This window comes from Lissotriton vulgaris, chromosome 6, assembly GCF_964263255.1.
Source record: "Lissotriton vulgaris chromosome 6, aLisVul1.2, whole genome shotgun sequence".
NCBI lineage: Eukaryota > Metazoa > Chordata > Amphibia > Caudata > Salamandridae > Lissotriton > Lissotriton vulgaris.
Genome location: NC_141694.1, coordinates 983754588 through 983776459, shown reverse-complemented (window position 1 = coordinate 983776459; position 21872 = coordinate 983754588). Strand labels below are relative to the sequence as shown.

General features: G+C 49.1%; 1 protein-coding gene across 1 annotated transcript in view; it reads left to right on the top strand.

The window, feature by feature from the left end:
* The window catches only part of LOC147708295 (E3 ubiquitin-protein ligase RNF146-like), a 66378-nt gene extending 44939 nt beyond the window's left edge, over positions 1-21439 (top strand). Inside the window, exon 2 of the mRNA XM_086927021.1 lies at positions 19726-21439. Within this exon, the coding sequence (XP_086783147.1) occupies positions 19727-20782 (1056 nt within the window). The 5' untranslated portion in view covers position 19726 and the 3' untranslated portion in view covers positions 20783-21439. The remainder of the gene's footprint in view (positions 1-19725) is intronic.
* The last annotated feature ends 433 nt before the right edge of the window (positions 21440-21872 follow it).

Below are 21872 nucleotides of genomic sequence, written 5' to 3'. Positions count from 1 at the left end.
AGGAGGTACATGCCCTCCATTTTGAAGTGACGATATAGGAGCCACCCATTGAACTCCTTTAGGTTGATCGCTGGACGCTAGCCTCCGTCCCTCTTCTCTACTTGGAAGAGATTGCTCAGGAACCCGTTTGGGGGGGGGGGGGATGTTGAAGGTCGGGGGGTCTGAAGGTGGGGATGATGGCTCTGTTCTCCAAGAGATCTGCTATCTCTAGGTTGATCAGGGCCTGCTGATCCCTTTGGAAGACAAGGGATCCTGGGTTTGGACGGGGGTCCCATAGAACTCAATGTGAAACCCTTGAACTGTTTGAAGGACCCAGGTGTCCGACGACATGGATTCCCAGTTCTGCTAGAACAATGCCAAACGACCCCCAAGCCGGAGGTTTTTCATCCCTTGGGTTCTCACCTTGTGAATTGTGGTACTTGTTGTGGCCCCTATGGCTACCCCTGCCACCTCTGCAATTGGTGTTGTTTGGTCTGGTAGAAGTTCCCGAATTTACTGGAGTCTTGATATTGTACCCAGCGGGATTCTCCTCCTTGGCCGGCAGAGGCAAAAACACGGGGGTTAAATATTCTTTTAATTGAGGTGTGGGCCTTATCTAGGGAGTTGAATGTATTCACAAACTTTCCCAGTCCTCGGATAAACGGGTCTCTAAAAAGGTTTCCTTGGGCGACCGTGCCTACTTCTGAGGTGGAAAGATCCCCCAGTTTGGGGTCGATCTTGATGCGTAAGGATCTACGCCGCTCGGTAGTGATTGCGCAGTTGGCATTCCCCAAGAAGATTATTGCCCACTGAGCCCAGCTAGACAAGGCTTCGGGGCAGAACAGTGTACTGGAGGCCTTCGCGTCCTCCGCAATTTCCATTATTTTGGCCAAAGGTCCTGCTATGTCCAGTAGCTTGTCTTGACAAGATCGCCAGGACCTGTTGATACCATTCTTGGGGTCGCAGACAAATTTGGCAATGAAGGTGGCCATTTCTGCATCTGTTTCCGGGGTGAGGGCCACCTTCCCCTCCAAAGACAGCTACAGGCATTCTGCCTTGAGGCAGTTCCTCACCTCCTTATCCAGGGGGTTCCTAAGCCTGCTGGCCATGTAGGAGGAAACCTTGGGGGCTCGGATCCATTCTACGGATGCAGTAGGTCATTCAGATCTAGTAGGGCCGCTACCATGACCGGGTTTGTGTCTACTGGTACTGAGTCGGGAAGGGGGAACTGGTTAGGCCGCCAGGGTCTGGGCTGCTCTCCGTCACTGTCGGAAGTATTCAGGGAGTCATCTCCGTCCCCTGGAGTACCTTGGGGGGTATAAGACTGGGGGGGTCCCCAAGAGCGCCCTGACCTAAAGGTTCTTGAATGGGCCGGGCATCCATAAACGCCTTCTTCAGGCGCTCAAAAGCGTCCAGTTCTACCCCTGACCCCTCCGCTTACGTTTATCTGAGTTGGGCTTGGTGGGGTTCCTTGGAGGTAAAGCTGCTTGAGGCCCCGACACGTCTTTCCTCTGGTTGAGGGGTTTCTGGCATTGGGATTGCAATGCCATGAATCTCTTCTCCAGGGGGGCCACTGTGAGAAGTTGGCCTGCATATGATGTCCACTATTCTAGTGGGCACCTTGCACCAGTCCAAACAACCCTTATTGATGTTAGGTTTAAGACAACCTTTATAGAAAGCTATCCTAGTGGTAGCTGTGGAGAGTAGCCTTCAGGCTAAGTCTTGAAGGAATGTAAAGCAGCTTGTTTTACCAGTCTATAATCTCTTGAATAATCAAATGAAAGTACACCACACAAGGTATATATCAAATATATATGTATTTATTCTAAACACAACCCCTCTAGTCTCTTTATGAGGCTAGAGGCAAAAGTACAATACAAGAACTTTAAATAGCACACAGTAAATAGCACAGTGTATGTTTTGCCCTAGGGGCATCACAAACCATTTACTAAAATAGTGGTATAAGAACCACGTGAGGGATAGAAATGAGGCCTAGGGCCTGTAGAACCGCTGGGGCAACCAGGAACCACCCATGGTAGGGACGCAGGAGACCCACTGGGGACGTGTGCAGTGTCTGAACACAGCCGTGAATCACCATTAAACTTCTATGGAGAAAGTTTAAGTTAGAATTTTAGAGTTTAAGGACACTTGGGAGTGGACTGCGGTGAAACCCCTTTAGACTCGGACACTTCGAGAGTCGAGACCCACTGGAGCACTGGAGTACTCGTGTTATCTCACCCAGGGAAGCCGGTGCATAGGTGTCCTTTCGTGTCTGGTTTCGTCGTCGATTCCAATGGAGAGCTGTGAAGAAGTGCTGCAGGCGACCAGAGGAAAAGTGTCCAGGTGGATCCAAGGGTGGATCGGAGATCTGAAGAACCTGAAAGCAGAGGGGACATAGTCTGGGTCACTAGCCAGTGACAAGGATGGCGACAGGAAGATGTCAGCCGATGTCGGGTGCTTTAAGGTGAAGTAGGTGAAGCTTGACTTTTCAGCCACGAGGACCAGGAGGCGACGACGACGACCAGGAGCTGGATTCGAGCTGTCCCACGAAGGATGTCGAGTGCTGCAGCGTCGGAATCCGGATGGGACCCAACAAGCCTTGGCAACAGCAACCCATGCAAGATGACAAGATTGGCTTTGTTGCAGACCAGCAAGGTCTGAGGGACTCACCCTTTGGAGGGGAGTCAGAGCACGTCTGGAGCAACCAGGAAAGCTCAAGAAATAAAGGATTGTCCTTCGTGGGGACCCACTAGCTAACGGACTAGAGATCGCGAAGGGGCCTCGAGCTGCGGTGAGGAAAAGCGGACCCACGTAACACTCGTGGAGTGTAGGTCTCTCCGCTTCAGTGCAAAAGGTGCTCGGGGCAAGGGCAACAAATAGCCCAATGCACAACTTTGGGAAGTAGGTGCACTTGCAAGCTCGCAGGATGTCCAGGAGTTCCGGTCCCCAGTCTCTTGTGATAGCTACAGGTCTCAGCTTTGCTGGGGACTCGTGTAAGCCTCGGAGATGTCTGGAAGTCCGTGTCCTGTGTCGCAGATTCTTCGGGATCCTGCGGGAGCCTCAAAAATGCAGACCGGCAAGATGCTTCGTTGGTACCTGTTTGAACAGGGAGGTCACTCCTTCACCTCAAGGGAGATTTCTTCTGTCTTCCAGTCGATATGGAGTATCGAAGGTCCAAGATTTCGTCTTCAGAGTTTCGTCCAGGATAATCTAAAGTCCTAGAAACTGGGTTCCTATACTTATACTAAGTTTAGGGGATGGACTAACTCTTTGGCACCCCCTATGGGAGGACGTGGGGAGGGGGTGGTTACACCCCTTCCCCTTTGTCCAGTTTCGCGCCAGAGCTGGGGCTGAGTGCCCCAGCAACCAGTATGAACTTGGAAATGTATGATGGAGCACCTTGGGTGCCCCAGGCAGTGTCTGAAAAGCATTCACTGCATGCAACCCACCCTGCCCTAATACAATAAAGCCTGTCTGGGGAGGTGCTGGCACCTTCCTGGACAGGAAACCTATTGTCCAGGCCTCCCCTGCTGGAGTTTAGTCCAGCAGCAGGAGGTCAGACTCTTGTCTGTGGCACTAGCATCCATTTTGTGATGCTGAGGCTCTTTTAAACATTTACCGGGTGTACTAGTGTGTGCATGTCTTCTCCCTCTAGAAGGGTGGAATTCTACCCCGCCACCAGAACTGGTGGGGGGCGGGGGTAGGATTCCAAAGTGTTTGACACCAAACACGACATGTTTTGATAAAGCCAAACCAAAGTTGGCATTAACCGCGAGGAGTATATTGTACTTAAGAGTATATGGTTTGGCCAGATCACAGAACAGCTATAAGGAAGGGTTTCCGAAAGCTGCAGAGGGGCTCAGCTCATGCTAGGGCACCCTCTCAAACAAAACCAAATACTCTGCCTTCAGGATTGTCAAGGCCTGCCAAAGGAGTCAAGTCAAGTCAGAATTTATATAGCGCACTACATACCCAGAGGGTCCCAAGGCGCTTAGAGAGGGGAGGAAGATTACTTGTCAAATATCCATGTTTTAAGCTGCTTTCTGAATGCTAGGTGGTTCTGGGTAAGGCGAAGGTAAGCGGGGAGTGAGTTCCATGTTTTAGCAGCCAGGTATGAGAAGGATCTGCCGCCCATGGTGGTCTTGTTGATGCGAGGTACAGTGGCGAGGGCTTGGCTGGAAGAACGTAGTTGGCGGGAGGGGGTGTAGAAGGACAGTCGTGAGTTGAGGCATTCTGGTCCGATGTCGTAGAGTGATTTGTGTGCGTGGGTTAGCAGTCGGAAAGTGATCCTCTTATTGACGGGTAGCCAGTGGAGGTCTTTAAGGTGACCGGAGATGTGTTCGTTGCGTGGGATGTCTAATATGATCCTGGCTGAGGCGTTTTGGATTCGTTGGAGTTTCTTCTGGAGTTTAGCGGTAATGCCTGCGTAGAGGGTGTTTCCGTAGTCTAGTCGGCTCGTGACCAGAGCATGGGTGACTGTTTTCCTTGTTTCGGTGGGGATCCAGCGAAATGTTTTTCTCAGCATGCGAAGAATGTTGAAGCAGGAAGAGGATACGGCGCTGACTTGTCTATTCATTGAGAGTGAGGAGTCCAGTATGATGCCTAAGTTCCGTGCGTGGTCTGTCGGGATGGGTGCCTTTCCGAGGGCTTCCGGCCACCAGGAGTCGTCCCATGCAGAGGGGGATGTACCTAAGATGAGGACTTCTGTTTTGTCTGAGTTCAGTTTCAGACGGCTTTGTTTCATCCATTCGGCAACTTCTTTCATTCCATCGTGTAGGTTAGTTTTGGCGGTGCTGGGGTCATTGGTGAGAGAAAGGATTAGTTGAGTGTCATCCGCGTAGGAGATGATGTTGATGTTGAGGTTGTGTTGGCGGGCGATGGTCGCGAGGGGGCTCATGTATACGTTGAAGAGGGTGGGGCTGAGTGAGGATCCTTGTGGTACGCCACAGATGACTTCAGTGGCCTCGGACTTGAATGGTGGGAGGCGGACTTTCTGAGTTCTTCCGGTGAGGAACGAGGTGATCCATTCAAGTGCTTTTCCTTGGATTCCGATGTTATTGAGGCGTTGTAAAAGGGTGCTGTGGCAGACTGTGTCAAATGCTGCAGAGAGGTCGAGGAGGATGAGGGTGACTGTGTCTCCATTGTCCAGTAGAGTTCGAATGTCGTCTGTTGCTGCGATGAGGGCGGTCTCAGTGCTGTGTTTTGCTCGGAAGCCAGATTGTGAGGAGTCGAGGGATTTGTTGGCTTCGAGGAAGGCGGCGAGTTGGTTGTTGACAGCTTTCTCGATGACTTTGACCGGGAATGGAAGGAGCGAGATGGGGCGGTAATTTTTGAGTTCGGTGGGGTCCGCTGTGGGTTTCTTCAGAAGGGCGGTGAGTTCAGCGTGTTTCCAGTCTTCCGGGAAGGTGGCGGAGTTGAGGGAGCTGTTGATGACGTCTCGGAGGTGCGGTGCTATGACGGAGTCTGCTTTGTTGAAGATGTGGTGAGGACATGGGTCTGTGGGGGATCCTGAGTGGATGGAATTCATCAGGCGGATTGTGTCCTCAGTGGAGATTGGGTTCCAGTCGTTAAGGGTGTTCACGGGGGGAGAATGTTCAGCACAAGGTAGGGTGGGTTGGTTTCCGGGTTGGTTGTCGAAGCTGTTGTGGATGTCTGCAATCTTGTTGTGGAAGAATGAGGCTAGGGAGTCGCAGAGGGCTTGAGAGGGGGTGATGTCGTTGGAGTTGGCCGAGGGATTGGAAAATTCCTTGACGATGTTGAAAAGTTCCTTGCTGTTGTGGGCGTTGTTGTCTAGTCGATCCTTGAATGCTGTTTTCTTGGCCTTTCGGATTAGTTGGTGGTGAGTGCGGGTGGCGTTTTTGAAGGCGTCCTTGGTGCTAGTAGTTGGGTCTTTTTTCCAGGCCTTTTCGAGGGAGCGGCAGAGTTTTTTGGACTTCTTAAGATCATCGTTAAACCATGAGGCCTTTTTGCTGGCAGGTTTGTTTTGACGTTTCTTCAGTGGTGCTAAGGTGTCGGCGGTGTTGGATAACCATAGGGTGAGGTTGGCGGCGGCTTCGTTTGCGTTAGAAGAGTGGGCTGGGGTGTTTAGAAGGAGCGATGCGGAGATCTGGTCTGTGGTGATTTTGTTCCAGTTTCTTTGCAGAGTTGGTTGGAGGTGGTTGGTGGGTTTTGGTTTGTTGTAGGTGAAGTGAACGCAGCTGTGGTCAGTCCAGAGGAGCTCCGTAGTGTGGCTGAAGGAGACATGATTGCTGGAGGTGAAGATGGGGTCGAGTGTGTGACCTGCGATGTGGGTGGGCGATGTTACCAGTTGTTTAAGTCCGAGGTTGGCGAGATTGTCCAAGAGGGTGGTGGTGTTGCGGTCGTTGATCTTTTCAAGGTGAAAATTGAGGTCTCCCAGAAGGATGTAGTCTTTGGAGGGGAGCGCGTGAGGAGTGATGAAGTCCGTGATGTCTTCACTGAATTTTGCGCGGGGTCCTGGTGGTCTGTAGAGGAGGGTGCCTCTGAGTGTGGTCTTGGGGTCGATGAGGATCTGGAAGTGAAGGTGTTTAGAGTTGGTGAGATTGGCGTCAGAGCTGGTTGAGATGCGGATTGACTTCTTATGGACGATAGCGATTCCTCCTCCTGTGTGGTCGGTGCGGTCCTTACGAATGATCTTATAATCTTCTGGGATGGCAATGGTGATGTCTGGGGCGGAGGAGGCGTTCATCCAAGTTTCTGTAAGGAAGGCGACGTCCGGAGAGATGGTGTCTAGTAGATTCCATAGGTCAATGGCGTGTCTGTGGACTGATCAGGTGTTGAGAAGGATGCACTGTAGGTGGTTGGGGTCAGGGGTCTGTGTAGTGGTCGTAGCGGAGATGTTGTCGGTACCGATGAATTTGCAGGAGTAGCAGGAGAAAGGTCCATGGGTGTGTCCAGGAGCGGCTTGGACGCAGTTGGGGGCGCGGCCGGGGTTAAGGGCTAGGAGGGTGGAGGCATCGTAGGTGATGCGGGAGGGCAGCGCAGCGCAGGGGGTCTGGTGCTGGGCGCGGTCCAGGCGCGGACGGGCGTAGACGGGCTTACCTTTGGCGCACCTTCGGCGTGGCCGTAGCGCGTGGACGCTGCGCGTGGGGACATTGGCCATAAATGGATGTTGGAGGGGGCGGAGCGTGGGAGGGGCAGCAGCTGGGAGGCGGTAGCGGGGAGGAGGGGCGGGCCAGGAAAGTGCAAGCAGCAAAATGGAGGGTGAAAGTGTAGCTGAGGCAGGGGCAGCAGATGGACCAGCAGGTCGGAAAACAACACAGCGTCACCACAGAGTCAGTGATGTAAGTTAATGGGCCACCAAATGCAGCGTAAGCACACAGGCACAGCGCTGTTTAAAATCGGGCGCTTAAGGGCTAAGATTGCAGTATAAGCACACAGGCACAGTTACACAGCGCAAACCACAAAGCACAAAGTGAATACAGCGTCTGCACAAGTACAGCGCTAGTTACCCAATTCGAGCTGCGGCGCTCACAGTGCGTGAGATCAGCGAGGGAGGGAGGGAGGGAGCGACCGTTCGGGAGCAGGTCCAGGCGGAGTGACTTATAGGTTAATATGTGTCTGTTTTAAATGGTGGATATAGGTATACTATATCCCAGTAAGGGGTGCTTACACCACCTTAGCCAGGCTGCAAGTGCAGACCTGTGGTGTCATTTTAGAAGGCTTCCCAGGGGTGGCATAATACATGCTTCAGCCCCTGTTAGGCCTCTGGAATACCTATGCCCTGGGTACCTAAGGTACCATATACTAGGGACTCACAAGGCAACTCAGTAACCAATCTGGTATGTACCTAAAGTACATGGCATCCATTTTTATAGAGAAAGCAGATAGACCGGGGCCCTGAATAGCAGGATCCTAGTCCCAACTGAGTCGAAAACCAGCAAAACACCAGGCAAAAAATGGGGGTAACCATATTGTCAGTTTCCACCTTCCTATAGCCACCACCTGTGATACAGCCTTTATAATGCCGGCATACATTACCTCGCAAAAGTGATTGATTGGGAGGTAAGTAACTTCCTTCTCTTCCATGTGCTCTTTACTCTCAAAGCTCTCCATTGGTATAGCTTGAGGCAGTGTGGCAAGCTGGCCAGGTGGAACCCAATGTATGTCCTTGTGACCGGGTTTAACGGTCAAAAGGGTGTAATTGTGGGACTTTCTCCATTTATTTTCTAGGGAAGAACAGTAATCTGCCTGGGACTGTCCCAGTAGCGTGTATTAATTATCTTTCCCCTAATACGGGTGTCTGTCTCCAGGCAGGCGCTCGCTTTCACACATCAAGAACGCTGTCTGTTGCAGGGCAGATGCTCCCTGTTAAAATAAAGTACCTCTCGAGTAGTAGTAAGATAATTATTTATTGAAGAATCCAAGCATAGATATGCAGCACCAACTGTGCAGCAGGGAAGTCAGATCTGGTATGCCAGATCTGACAAGAGACAGACATCACCACATTCTTATGACCTGGCTAGATTCCAGACTAACATGGCAACCTTTAACTTTGCTCAAGATTACAACACACCCCCCCTCAATATAGAAACAAGAAAAGAATGAAAAACAAAATGATAAAAATACAATAAAAAGGAAAGTGCAACAACCCTGTAAGTAAAAGAGAGAAAAGTAATTTGTAATAAAGTAATATATATGATGCCACAGCAAAGTAACAATGTTAAAGGCCTACACTATGATAAAACATAGTCCTTTAACTTAACAGGCAGATTTTTGCTTCTTTTTGGAGAAAAGCCCTCTTTGCAACTGGCATTCACATCTGACGACTGAACACCTGAACTTGAAGAAGAATACAAATGTTTTCCTGTAAATTTCACAAGCCTGGACCTGCTCCATACATAGCCTGTGTCAACTTTTACTACATCCTTTATAATAGCAATAATGGTAAAAGAACCCAAGTAACCAGATTTTCCTTTAAAGGTGGGCCTGGGATTCTTCCCTATAACCTTTAATTGCGGGTTTCTAACGCGCTAGAATCGACTCCCAAAGGAGTATCTCTGCGCAATAGACCGCTGGGGAACCCGTCCTGGCTTTTTACCTGTGAGATGGTCCCTACTGGGTATCTCCAAGGTGAAGCCAGGCATCCCCGGCGTATGTGGGGGGCCGTTGTGGAGATGAGGCAAGCTAATGCCCAGAGTTGCCGAGTGTGATCCCTGGTTGGAGTAGGCACCGAGGTGAGAATTATCGAGTCCGCTGACCCTGGTCCACGACCCTGATGCGTCGGGAATTGAACCCTGGTCCCGGGCCGTCCTCTGCCCCCGGGTCTGCCGCTTCTAACCAGTGAGCCACACCACACCTTGTCACAGATATGCCGATTTATACTTCTGTTGATACTCATGAATTCTGTTACGCCTTGTCTCAACAGAAATATTACCATCAATAGGCAGCCAAACTGGATTTAATTTGGAAACTGCCTTCCTTCCTCTCAAGGCTTCAAAATGTGATTTTTGTGTGACTGCAGTGGGAGTAGTGCGATGTGCCCACCAGGTATCCCTCAAAACTTTACTAAAAGACATTTTAGATTCAAGAGCACGCTGAGCACAACTCTTGACAACGCGGTTCATCCTTTCAGTCAAACCATTGGCTTGTGGTGTGTACAAAGCTGTCTTTTGATGAATGATATTATGATCTTTAAGAAATTTACACATCTCATGGGAAACAAACTGCACCCCATTATCAGTAACTAAATACTTGGGCACTCCTTCCATGGCAAAAACATCTGCAAGAAAATCAATCACATTTTTTGGTGCTCACACTAGACACACATTTGGTAATCACCCATTTTGAAGTGTAATCCACTAACAAAATAACAAAACGTTCATAAGATGGTAAAGGTTCAAACGGGCCATCAACATCCAACCCCAGTTTTGTCCACACAATATCGGGAATCTCCACAGGAGACAAAGGTGCAAAGTTGGGAACACGAGACGTATCACACATAGCACACAGTTTTTTACAACATCTTCAGTTATGTGGTCCATATTGGGCCACCAGTATCTTTCCCTCCCCCTGGCTTTGGTGAGACTCCTGCCCAAGTGTCCTTCATGGGCAATATTTATTATCCTGTTCCTGAATGCCACAGGAGGAATTACTCTATCACCTTGCATCAAATTTCCTCCATAAAATGACAAATCCTCCCTCAAAGACCAATACAATTGTCCACAGCCTGAGCGAAGAAAGAATCTCGTCTTTCTTCACACCATCCAACCATTCTTCTCCCGACAAGGTTGGCTCAGCCACCCAACAAACATTCTCTATGTCAGACTCACTTTGCTCACACTCAACTGGTAACAGTGAAAGACAGTCAGCAGACTTATTATTGCTACGAGGTATGTGTTGTACACGGAAATCAGCGCTTCAGTCTAGACGTAATATGCTCACTATGACGGCAAGAAAAAATTTGAACCAAAGGACGATCTGTTTTTTTTTTGTTTTTTTGTTTTTGTTTTTTAAAACAGATTTTATTGTCAGACTGCACATATGATGCAGGGTCCTGTAACCCAGGGACCACTGCAGGGAACAACCATGACAGTATCAAAAGGCCTTTCACTTTACAAGCACAAACTGGCGAGTGGATAACCAAGCACTCATTTAACAACCCCCCCTCCCTCACTCTTCCCACCCCAAAGCCCCAGCCCCCCCAACAAACCCCCCGCCCCCCCCCCGAGTCGCACAACCACCATCAGGCTCTACCCACTCATATCGAGAAGTATACAGAGAAAAAACGTATGACATGTACATGCACACCTGCCTCCCTAGCCCCATGTCCCTCAGCTCCGTACCTCCTGTCCCATCATCCCTCCCAGGGAAGGTCCTCCTGCTCCACAGGGGGTTCAAGCCACAGACCCCTATAGTCCGCCCAGCGCTTCCAGATTTTATGTTTTTGCGGGCATCCCCTAGCCACGAATATCGGCTGCTCCAGCCCCATACAAAAATCTAACCCCCTCTTCCAGACTGCCACGGACGGGGCCTGTGAGTCCTTCCGCCCCTTAGCAATGTCTCTTTTGGCCGATGTAAGGCCGAGAAGCATTAGGTGCCTTTTGTAGATGTTGCCCCCCACCCCATCCATTACATGCAGCAGGGCAAACTGTGGCGTACGTGGGAGCACCCATCCCAATACCTCGGATAGACAGGCCAAGACCCCCCTCCAGAACCGCTCTAGGGATCCACAACTCCAGACTGTATGTATGTTACAGCGGAGGCAGTCCGGTGAGGCAATCGGTCCCGCCCGCCAGAGCTGAACCCTGGTGAAGTAGACTCTGTGTAAGTACTTAAATTGGATGAGGCGGAGGCGCATTCCTATGGCGGCACCCCTTGGGGCGGCCAGAGCTTCTCTCCAGTCCTCCTCCTCTAACTCACCTACATCCTCCTCCCATAGCTCGCGGAGACTCTGCAGCGTGGGGGAACAGTGTGTAACCAGTGACTGGTAAATGCGGGATATTTTCTTTGTCTCCAGGTCCCCCATGAACACTTTCGCCTCCAACGGGTTAAAATCAGGGAGGGACTCCAGCCCCTCCAGGCTGGGGGATAGTGCATGATGAAATTGGAGGTATCCTAAAAACTGGGACCGAGGCACACCAAATTCCTCCCGAAGATCCTGAAAGGACTTAAGTGTTGTACCCCACAGTACAGCTCCCAGAGTCGAAATGCCTATGTTGTCCCATCCCCTAAAGCCCTGCAACATCGCGAGGCCTGGAAATCGCCCATTGTTCCACTAGGGGGTCTCTGCAGTCAGGGTGTTCCACCACACCCTCCGGCGCAAAGCCTGCCGCCAGATGCGAAACACCACCCGAGTGGCCGTCTGCAGCGCACTTCGCAACAACGCCGTGTAAAGAATGGTATGTAACGTATGGGATCCCATCAAGTAGCGTTCCATGGCGTACGCCGGGTCCCCCCTGTCACCATACCACCACTCGTTCAAGACCAGAAGATGGGAGGCCTGATAGTAGGAAAGGATATCGGAGGTCGCCAGTCACCTGCAATAGGTGGAGAGGAAACACGTGTGTAATACCACTCGCACCGCTCCACCCCCCCCACAAAAACTGCCCTAAGGCGAAGTTCACCTGCCGGAACCATCCGGGCGAAATCGGATACGGGTGATTTTGCAGTTGATACAGTAGGCGGGGGAGTGCCACCATTTTAAAGATCGCCGACCTACCATAGATATTAAGCGGCATACGTGACCAGATTTTGAGATCCGCCCGCACACGTTCCCACACCGGCGCCAGGTTCGCTCCCAGGATACGGCTGGGACCTCTGACAGGAAAACCCCCAGATACTTGAGACCCCCCAGCGCTACCTGGAGTGAAGATGCCCAACTACCCACTCGTGTCTGCCCCCCAGCACCCATAATGTGAACTTGCGAGGGTTCATGTAGAGCCGCAATGACTCGTCGAAGATCTGCATTATCCGCTGGCGAAAACGGCCCGATCTATTGAGATCCGTAAGAAAAAAGAGGACATCATCTGCGTACAATGCGATCCTGTCGGACGGCCCCTGTGCCCACTCAAACCTGCTCAACTGCGCATCAAAGCGTACCCATGCCGCCAGAGGCTCCATAGCTAAGGCAAATAAGTAGGGCGAGAGGGGGCACCCCTGCCGGGTACCTCGCCGATTAGGAAACCTGGATGAGATCGCTCCCGCCACTCGTACCGAAGCCGTCAAATCAGTGTAGAGAAGACGCAGATAGGACAGGAAACGAGGCCCGAGATTGAGCCGCGGCAGTAACGAGAACAGATAGACCCAGCTCAACGAATCAAATGCCCTGTCCATGTCAGCGAGGAGGAGCGCAGCCTGTTTCCCAGTCTGTCGGACTGCCTCCACCGCCACATGCGCCCGTCGAATATTGTGCCTGGTCGCCCTATGAGGCATAAAGCTGGCCTGATTCGGGTGAGTAAAGCTCTGAGATATGAGGAAGAAGCCGGTTGGCCAATGCATTGGCCAAGACTTTGGCTTCAACATTCAAAAGTGAAATCGGGCGATATGAGGCATGATGTTTTGGGGGTCGACCCGGCTTGTGGAACACCACAACTTCTGCATGCCTCCAATCCGGAGGGAGTCTGCCCTGTTCCCTGGCCTCCTCCAACGCCGCCCAATAATGAGGGGCTAAATGTACATGATATTTCTTGAAGAACTCACTGGGGAATCTGTTAGGACCAGGGTCTTTCCCCGAATTGAGCTCACCCAGGGCCGTGCCCAGTTCCTTATCCGTCAGGGGGAACTCCAACCGATCCCGCTCCTCGTTTGATACTGCTTTAGGAGGCAAGTCAGCTATAAACTTGTCCACCATATATTCCGGCAGGCACTCCTTCGGGCATATAAGTCTGCATAGTATGCAGCAAAACTCTCCGCCAACTCCCCTGGGTCTGTCAGTGGGGCACCCGCTCCATCAAGTATCCTCGGCAAAATCTGCGCATGAAAGGTCCGCTGGTAGAGCCTATGCAGCATTTTGCCGGACTTATCTCCCCACTGACATTCTGCTGCGCGTGGCAAGCCATACCTGCCGCGCCTCATCCAGGAGGAGGGTCGCGTAGGACTGTTGGGCCAGAATGAGACGGCTCACCCCCTGATTCTCACCCGCCATACGTCCCTGGTGCTCCAACTCCTCAATCTCGGCCTCAGCGCGCACCAGATCTGCCCAACGCTGCTTTCGAGCCGCCGCACACCGGGCAACATCTACCCCCCGTAGTGTGGGTTTCAGTACTTCCCATAACGTCCCGGCGCTAGAGACAGAGCCGACATTCCCTACTAAATAATCGGATATTGCCTCACGCATATGCCACCCATAGTCTGCCTGTTGTAGGTGCCAGCGGAATGGCTGTCTCCCCCTGCCATCCGGAGCTCAACAGAAATGGGCGAATGATCGGAAAGGCCACGCGAGAGGATTGCAGCTGATTCCACTCTTCCTGCCTCTTCTCTGGGGACAAAGATCTAATCTAACCTGGAAAAGGATTTGTGAACGGCAGAGAGAAATGTGTACTCCCGTTTATCCCCGTGAAGGCGCCGCCACGTGTCCACCCAATCCAACCCCAGCACCATATCCCGCAGCTTCGTGGAATGGCCTACACTCGGGCCTTCCCCCGGCCTGTATCTATCCTTGGTGACATCCAGAACATCATTCCAGTGCCCCCCCCCCCCCCTCCCCACTGCCGAGAGCGCTTCCGGGATATCCGCCCAGATCGCAAATAGTTTCTCGACCAGTGACCACTGCAATGGTGGCGGGGCATAGACACAGCCCAACACCAGAGGGTCCTCCCCGACCATGCCCTTGACAATATCTCCCCTGTGTATCAGCCCATAATTTTGTGTGAATGAAGAGAATTCTACGATGCACCAGTATGGCCACTCCCCTAGAGCCCCTCACAAAACCTGCATGAAAGACCTGCTGAAAGCTGTAGCGTTGCAAGCACAGGGCCTTAGTATCTAGCAAGTGAGTTTCTTGTAGCAGAAGTATATTAGCCCCAGCTCGTTTCGCTTAGCGTAGCACTGCTCCCCTCTTGATTTTGTCTAAGACTCCACGCACATTCCAGCTGAGAATACGGAGGGTATTTTGGGACCCCGAAACCTTATCTGTGCGATGCACCATCAGAAAATTGCCCTGATCACCGCACGAGCACCTAGGCGTGCATAAACCAAGTGCAGGGAACCCCCGGTGACTGTACGACTCATACCCAACCGGAACAAATCCCTCCCCAAACAACTGACACCCCCCACCCCATACCTCAAAACCGTTGAAGTACCTGTCGCAGCAAGGTTGGCTTCCGACCCCCAACGCGGGGCCCAAGGTCTCCCATGCCAATGGATCCCCACCCTACAGCCCATACCTCCCTGGCCCATCCCCCACAAGTACCAGACTGAAGGGGATCAGCCCGTAACACACCTCCCTCCCTCTAAAGGGTATTAGGCAAGACTATCGGTCCCCTAGGAGGAACAATCTGACATAATTTTAACCAGAAGATACAAGGGTCCACTGTTTGCTGTCCAGGAGCCAGGGACCCCCATGACCGAGGCCTCACCAGATTCAGAGCGCCATCGGCATCGCCAGTTTCCCCCTGGCGAGATCCCCTGGAGGATTTAGACTGTGCCTCGCTCATGGAGGAGTCTGAGTCCAGCCCCGGCGGTGTGGCATCGGTGGTTAAAACAGTCTTCCGGTTGGCATCAAAATGCCCTAAAGTTGGTAACTTCCCAATCTCAGTTTTGATGTCAAGAAATGCTTTTTCACAATCATCAGTCCATAGAAAATGTGTACCCTTCTTAAGTAACACCCTGATAGGTTCAGTCACACTCTCAAAACCCTTCACAAACTTTGAATAAAACTCGGCCAGCCCTAGAAATGACCTGACTTGATCCTTATCTTTGGGCGCAGGAGCTTTCACAATACACTTTGCAAGTTCTAACTTGGGCTGAATTCCGCCACCAAAGATTACGTGTCCCAAATAAGTAAATGTAAATTGATACTTGTATAGCGCACTACTCACCCGCAAGGGTCTCAAGGCGCTGGTACGAATACCGCTGTGGAACCCATCCTGGCTTTCCCTGTGAGGCGTCCACTCCTGGGCACCCCCAAGGTGGAGGCCAGGCATCCTTAGCGTTGTAGGGGTCTTTGTGGAGACTAAGCAAGCTATTGCCCAGAGTTGCAGAGTGGGACTCCATGATTGGAATAGGCACTGAGGCGAGAAATATCAGGTCCGTGGAATTTTGAGCCCAAGACCCGCCGAGGCGGGGAATTGAATCCTGGTCCCGGGCCAGACCTCTGCATCAGGGTCTGCCACTCTAACCATTGAGCCACACTTCTCCATAAGTGACAGATCTCACCCCAAAGCGACATTTCTGCTTCTTCAGAGTGAGTCCTATCTCTTTCAACTTCTCTAAGACAGACATCAGAGTGGCATAGTGCTCACCTTCCTTCTTCCCATATACCAAAATGTTGTCCTGAAAGAACATATTAGTACCCCTTTCAGAACCAACTTCACCACCCTCTGGAAGCATGCTGCCGCCGAGGCCAACCCAAAAGGCACCCTTAGGAAGCGGTAAGCCCCCAGAGGCGTCACAAAAGATGGACTAAAAGAAAGCGGACAGTGGAACCTTCTTTGTACATGCACCTAACCAAGATTACCCCAAAGGTAAGTTTCCCTTCTATTCTAAGCGGGGGTTTGTGTGCACTCCGAATAACCACCCACCATCACAGTGGTAGTTCTACATAGAACTTGACATAGTTTCATACATAAGCTCAGATGCACCACATATAGAATTTGTGAAGAATATTTATCACAAACTTTTAGAAAAACTTTATTGTTCCATTTATGTTCAAGAACAGCCGAAGCGTTTCGTCCCAAACGGGACTTCTTCAGGGCGTGAAAGATGAATATGGGTGAAGTAGCTGGACATGTAAGATAAATGGCAGTTGGAATAGTAGGTGGAAGTGATATCGTCCATACCAATAACTGCATGGATGTGGTGAAATATATCTGATCACTTTTTTGAAGGAGACAAGATCCCTGGTCAAGGATATTGAAGGGTAGGCTGTAGTGAAGACCCTGATCGTCTCGAAGGCCAAAAAACAAATTCTATCTGCAGACTGGGCACCTTCCAGATGATGTGCCCCTTGGAGCCTGGTATCCCAAGATGTTAGTCAGATCGACATTTTCAGTCGAGTCCGGGAGCCTTCCCTCTGACCACGGCCGATTCACGAGAGCACGGAGTTTGCTCGATCAGTCTCTTCAGACGATGGACGTTCCTCCAGTCCGTATAGCACCTGGTGGTTTGGGACGAAACGCGTCGACTGTTCTTGCACTTAAATGGAACAATAAAGTGGATTTTTTCTAAAAAATTTGGACATTACTTGCATCGTCTGCGTCACAAAAGATGTTAGATGTCTTGCGTCCTTATGAAGAAGAATCTGGTGATATGCGGATGATAAGTCCAGTACACTAAAAATGTGCGCCCCCTTGAGCATACTAAGAGATTCTGAAATGTTCGGTAAAGGTTGGCGATTCACCCATATCCCCTCAAATCCACACACAACCTAACACTAGCACCACCATCCTTAGGGGGCCAAAACAATGGGGGCTAACCATTCTGACCCTTCTATTTCTTCGATAATTCCCAGATTCAAAAGTCTTTTCAGCTCAGACTCCAACGGTACCATCATCATGTTGGGCACCCTTCTGACTTTGTGTACACAGGGCACAGCCCTCTCCTTAAGAATGATTTGATGCTCAAATCCTTTAAGGCATCCCAAAGTATCTGTGAAAACTTCAGGAAACTTTTCAAAATACTTAGTCTTGACTTTCACAATCAAGATCCACCAACATGACCTGATCCTTGGGATCCTTTGCACTAGCATGGAGTATGATACCCAGTTCACTTTGATGCCTCCACCCCAAAAGATTATCTCCTCTCTCGGCTACATAGACTTTGCTCATAGTTTCCCTACCCCTGAATTGTATATTAGCTTCAACATAACCAAGTACATTGATCTTAGCACCACCATAGCTAACGGGATTTTTATCAGGTGGTAACAACATCCTACTGTCCAAACCTACGACTTCGTCCCATTGCTTATTACCCACCATTGTAAACGGTGACCCAGAATCAGCCAAGACTACAAAGTCATAACCATCGACCGAGATATCCCATCCAGGCATCTCAATGTTCCCACCATCCACAACATTTTCACTGTCACCAACGTTTAGAATGACGGTACGCACAGTCTCAGTTCCCATCTCTGTATTCTGAATTTTGATAAGACCTACAAACCCTAGTGCTCTATTGGCGCCGGTGGGACGTGGCTACAGGGGCTTGAGATACACTGAGCCACTGGGTGATACGTGATCTTGTGACACGGGGTCTGTTTTTTCTTTTTGTTGCTGGTATGTACTGACCGGTTGCCATCAGGTCCTTTTGAGTAGATTAAGTGTGAAGATTGATCGTAAGAGAACCCCACATTGCCCTGAAAAAGTTGCTGGAATATGGAGCAACGAAACATGTTGGCATTAAGTAAATGAACATGGTATGCAAATTGACCATTTTTAACTTGGAAGGGTTTGCAGCACTGGAATAAAATTGGATAGCCAGCGAACCTTACCTATAATTTTTTTATATACTTTTGTGAACAGTGTTTTTGGTTCCTTTTTTGAGGGTTCAAGGTGCATATATATATATATTCAGTGCACAAATTGGTTATTGTTCACGATTATTGCACTACACCAATTCTTTATTTTATTAATTTAGACACGCGGTATAGTTTAGTTTTTTTTCTTTTTTCACACATTACACTGAGAGAGAGTGACCGATGATAAGTGGGTAAACTGGTAATTGCTAGCCAGGAACCCCCTCGGGTGTTGCTACCGTGACGCACTCTCTCTCTTCTCACTAATTTTTCTTAGTTGGAGATGGCTTGTTGAAACTAGTATTTTATATGAAATATACACCTTGACCTAAGGGCTTAGTGTTAAGTTACGCATCCGTGGGATTTAAAACATTGACATATTGAATCCCTTTTTGAGGTCTTTTATATACAGCTGTTGCATAGGGGTAAGGCTCCACATTGTTGTTACTGTATTGAAGGGGGGCGGCCTTACCTTTTATCCCCCTAACACTCCTATTGATTGACTGGAGTCTTAAGTCGACCTGAGACGTGTTATGGATACTTTGCTCTAGTCCACCCATTGTTGGCTGGAAGTCTCAAGCTCAGTGACGAGTGGGTATGGTGCTGAGACTTCTGCAGACTGTGTACTGATTTCTCACACACCCCTTATGGTGGTAAAATGTCCTCTGGCAGTTACAGATTGCCTAGGTCTGGTGTTGCTTGTTGTGTCGCATCTTTAAGCTGTGTTGATGTATGGTAGATTTAGTCTTTCGGATGTTTGTGTATGATGTACATTGGTTGCAATTGATGGGGCGATGTGGCACTCAATTACATGGCATCCATTGCATCTAGGATACTCTGTCTAATTGTGCTGTTGGATATATGTGGGGGTAATTAGCAGGTGATTTGGATTTATTCTGTTGGATTTATCTAGATGGTGTAAATGTAGATAGAGGCGCAATGTAGTGTTGTGTACATTTTTATCACACAAGTGTGCACCGTGAATCCATGTGGTGACTTTGAGCAGAACCAGTGCAACGTTTCAAATGCCGAAGATCTTGCCGACTGCTGCAGATATATGCCATATGAATAAAACTGTACTCTGTCAAAAGAAGCCATTACATTGGTTATTTATTTCATTCTAGAAGTTGTGCTTTTACCTTTTCAGCTAATACCCATTCCCGTGTAACGCCCATTCTCACATACCGTCAAGTGAACAAGTCAATGCATTGCTGCGCCTTTACTCAAACAATAGGCAGTGTTAATGAAAAAGTGTTCAGCATCCTTGCTGCATTCCCTTCGTGGGCGAGCTGAAGCTGTAAACTACTTTCAGTTTTGTGGTAATAAAATGCTATTGCTTAGTGAATATGGGAGCCTGTATTGTTTATTGCCAAATCCTGTCGTGCAGGATAAATATATGCAAACATATTTTTGTTAAGAGCAACTCTGTTAGTCTTTGTGGAATGCCTATTGCTTATATGTGCATTTCTGTTTTTCAACAAAAGATGTGGTTTCCTGAGCAGCAATTGTGATCATATCGGATCTTTGCTTTGTGTTTTTTTAGCTCTTTTGCATGTGAAATGAACATTAAATTCATGGACACTAATTACCTATTTTTTCCTTATCGTTTTACATAGGATGTCTGGGTTTGGAGAAATTGATCATTCTGTTATGCTTCCCACGAGCAAGAAACTTGTTGAGCCATGTTCTAATGCAGCTGCTTCTCTGACTGTTCCTGAATGTGCCATTTGCCTCCAGACGTGTGTGCACCCAGTCAGTTTGCCATGCAAACATGTCTTTTGCTACCTGTGTGTGAAGGGAGCTTCCTGGCTTGGAAAGCGATGTGCCCTGTGCCGCCAAGAGATTCCTGAGGACTTCCTTGACAAACCAACCTTACTGTCTCCAGAGGAACTGAAAGCAGCAAGTAGAGGGAATGGAGAGCAAGCATGGTATTATGAGGGCAGGAATGGATGGTGGCAGTATGACGAGCGCACAAGCCGAGAGCTAGAAGATGCCTTTACTAAAGGCAAAAAGAACACAGAAATGTTGATTGCTGGGTTTTTGTACGTAGCAGATCTAGAAAACATGGTACAGTTCCGGCGCAATGAGCATGGCAGGCGACGCAAAATAAAGAGAGACATAACAGACATCCCAAAGAAGGGAGTTGCTGGTCTTCGTTTAGACTGTGATTCTGCTTCTCTCAATTTACCAAGAGAAAGTTCGGCTGATGGAGCAGACAGTTCAGTTTCTCAGGGAGCCATATCCGCACAGCCAGTGCAAGCTGCATCTACTGGTCGGACCTTGACATCCTTCGGGGGACAGCCTACAAGTCCAGTGACTCCACCTGCTGATGCAAGCACCTCCTTAGAGACATCGTTTGAAAACTTGCAAATAAATTCTGAGGGACTACCCTCCCCGAACATTAGAGGTGAACCTGGAGAGGACAGAAATCTGTTTTCTGGCAGGAGACTGCCTTCTGATATTTCTCAGGAGGAAACTGAATCTGATGCTAGTAGTGATAGTGAGGATATATCCGCTCACCTTCAGCTGCACATGTCATCAACCCAACAGAGACTATTATCTTCAGATGCAAACCCAACAGTGCAAGATAGAGGTGGCACAAGTGGTGGGCAAGCAAGAGGCAGCGTAAGATCTAGAAGACCAGATGGCGAGTGCACAGTGACTGAGGTCTAAGTGTTGGACTTGCAGAAGGAAATCTTGTAAATTGCCTACACTTAATAGCATTGCACTCAACTAGCTGTGTTATGTAAAGGGATACGAGCATGCCCTTTGACTAAAATGGTTCACCTGTTTCCAGCTAGAAGGCTATTTAAATTTAAGACACTTGAAGTAGCTATTTCCTGCTTTCTTAATGTCTTTCATGTTTCGACCTTCTTGGTACTCCCATAACCCAAGTATTTTTTCTTAATGTATCCATCCCTGCATGTACACGGACCGCCTCGTTATCTGACTGTTGAGTGTGTCTTAATTCATTCTGCATGGGTTGGTATATGAAAGGACCACTTAAAGCATATGGCAGTGTGCAGTATTTGGGAGCTGGGTAGATGATAACATTAATGAGTCATAGATGTGAGTTTTGAATAATGACGTGTTTAATAGGCAAGTGATACCCATTTTTTATTAAATTCTACTGGCAGCAAACACTGTACTTATTTAAATGAAAAAGATTTCTGTGTTTTGCTGCAAATCTTTGTCTAACTCCTCTTTGTGGCCCTGGATTTCTTGCATATGTTTTGAAGTCGTAACCCTGTATGTTTTGTTTCAGGTGTATCCTTAATAAGTCTTGGTTTAATACAAGATGTTTAACTTAATAAAGACTTCATTTTGTCAGGAGCAGTGTGGTATGTTTTTACTTTTGAGGTATGTCCATGATGGTAACTCCAAGCACTTAATGGACGTACACAGAGTTGAAGGTGACCACCCACTGTATAAAAATGGTAAGCATAGGCCATCACACAGAGGTTTTCATGTATTTTTGAGGAGCACACTGAAATACTTTTTGTTAGACTTGGCTTTTTCAGGTGGTTTACCCCCAGACTTTTTGCTTTTTGGAATCCTGTTTTTGACCCTGTTTTTGGTTGGTTTTGGGACTTTGGGCACTTTACCACTGCCATTCAGTGCTAAAGTCCTTATGCTCTCCAGGTAAATTATCTTATGCATTGGTGTTTCCATTATTGGCATATTTGATTTACTGGTAAGTCCCTAGTACGGTGCGCTGAGGGTGCCCAGGGCCTGTAACTCAAATGCTGCTAGTAGGCCTGTA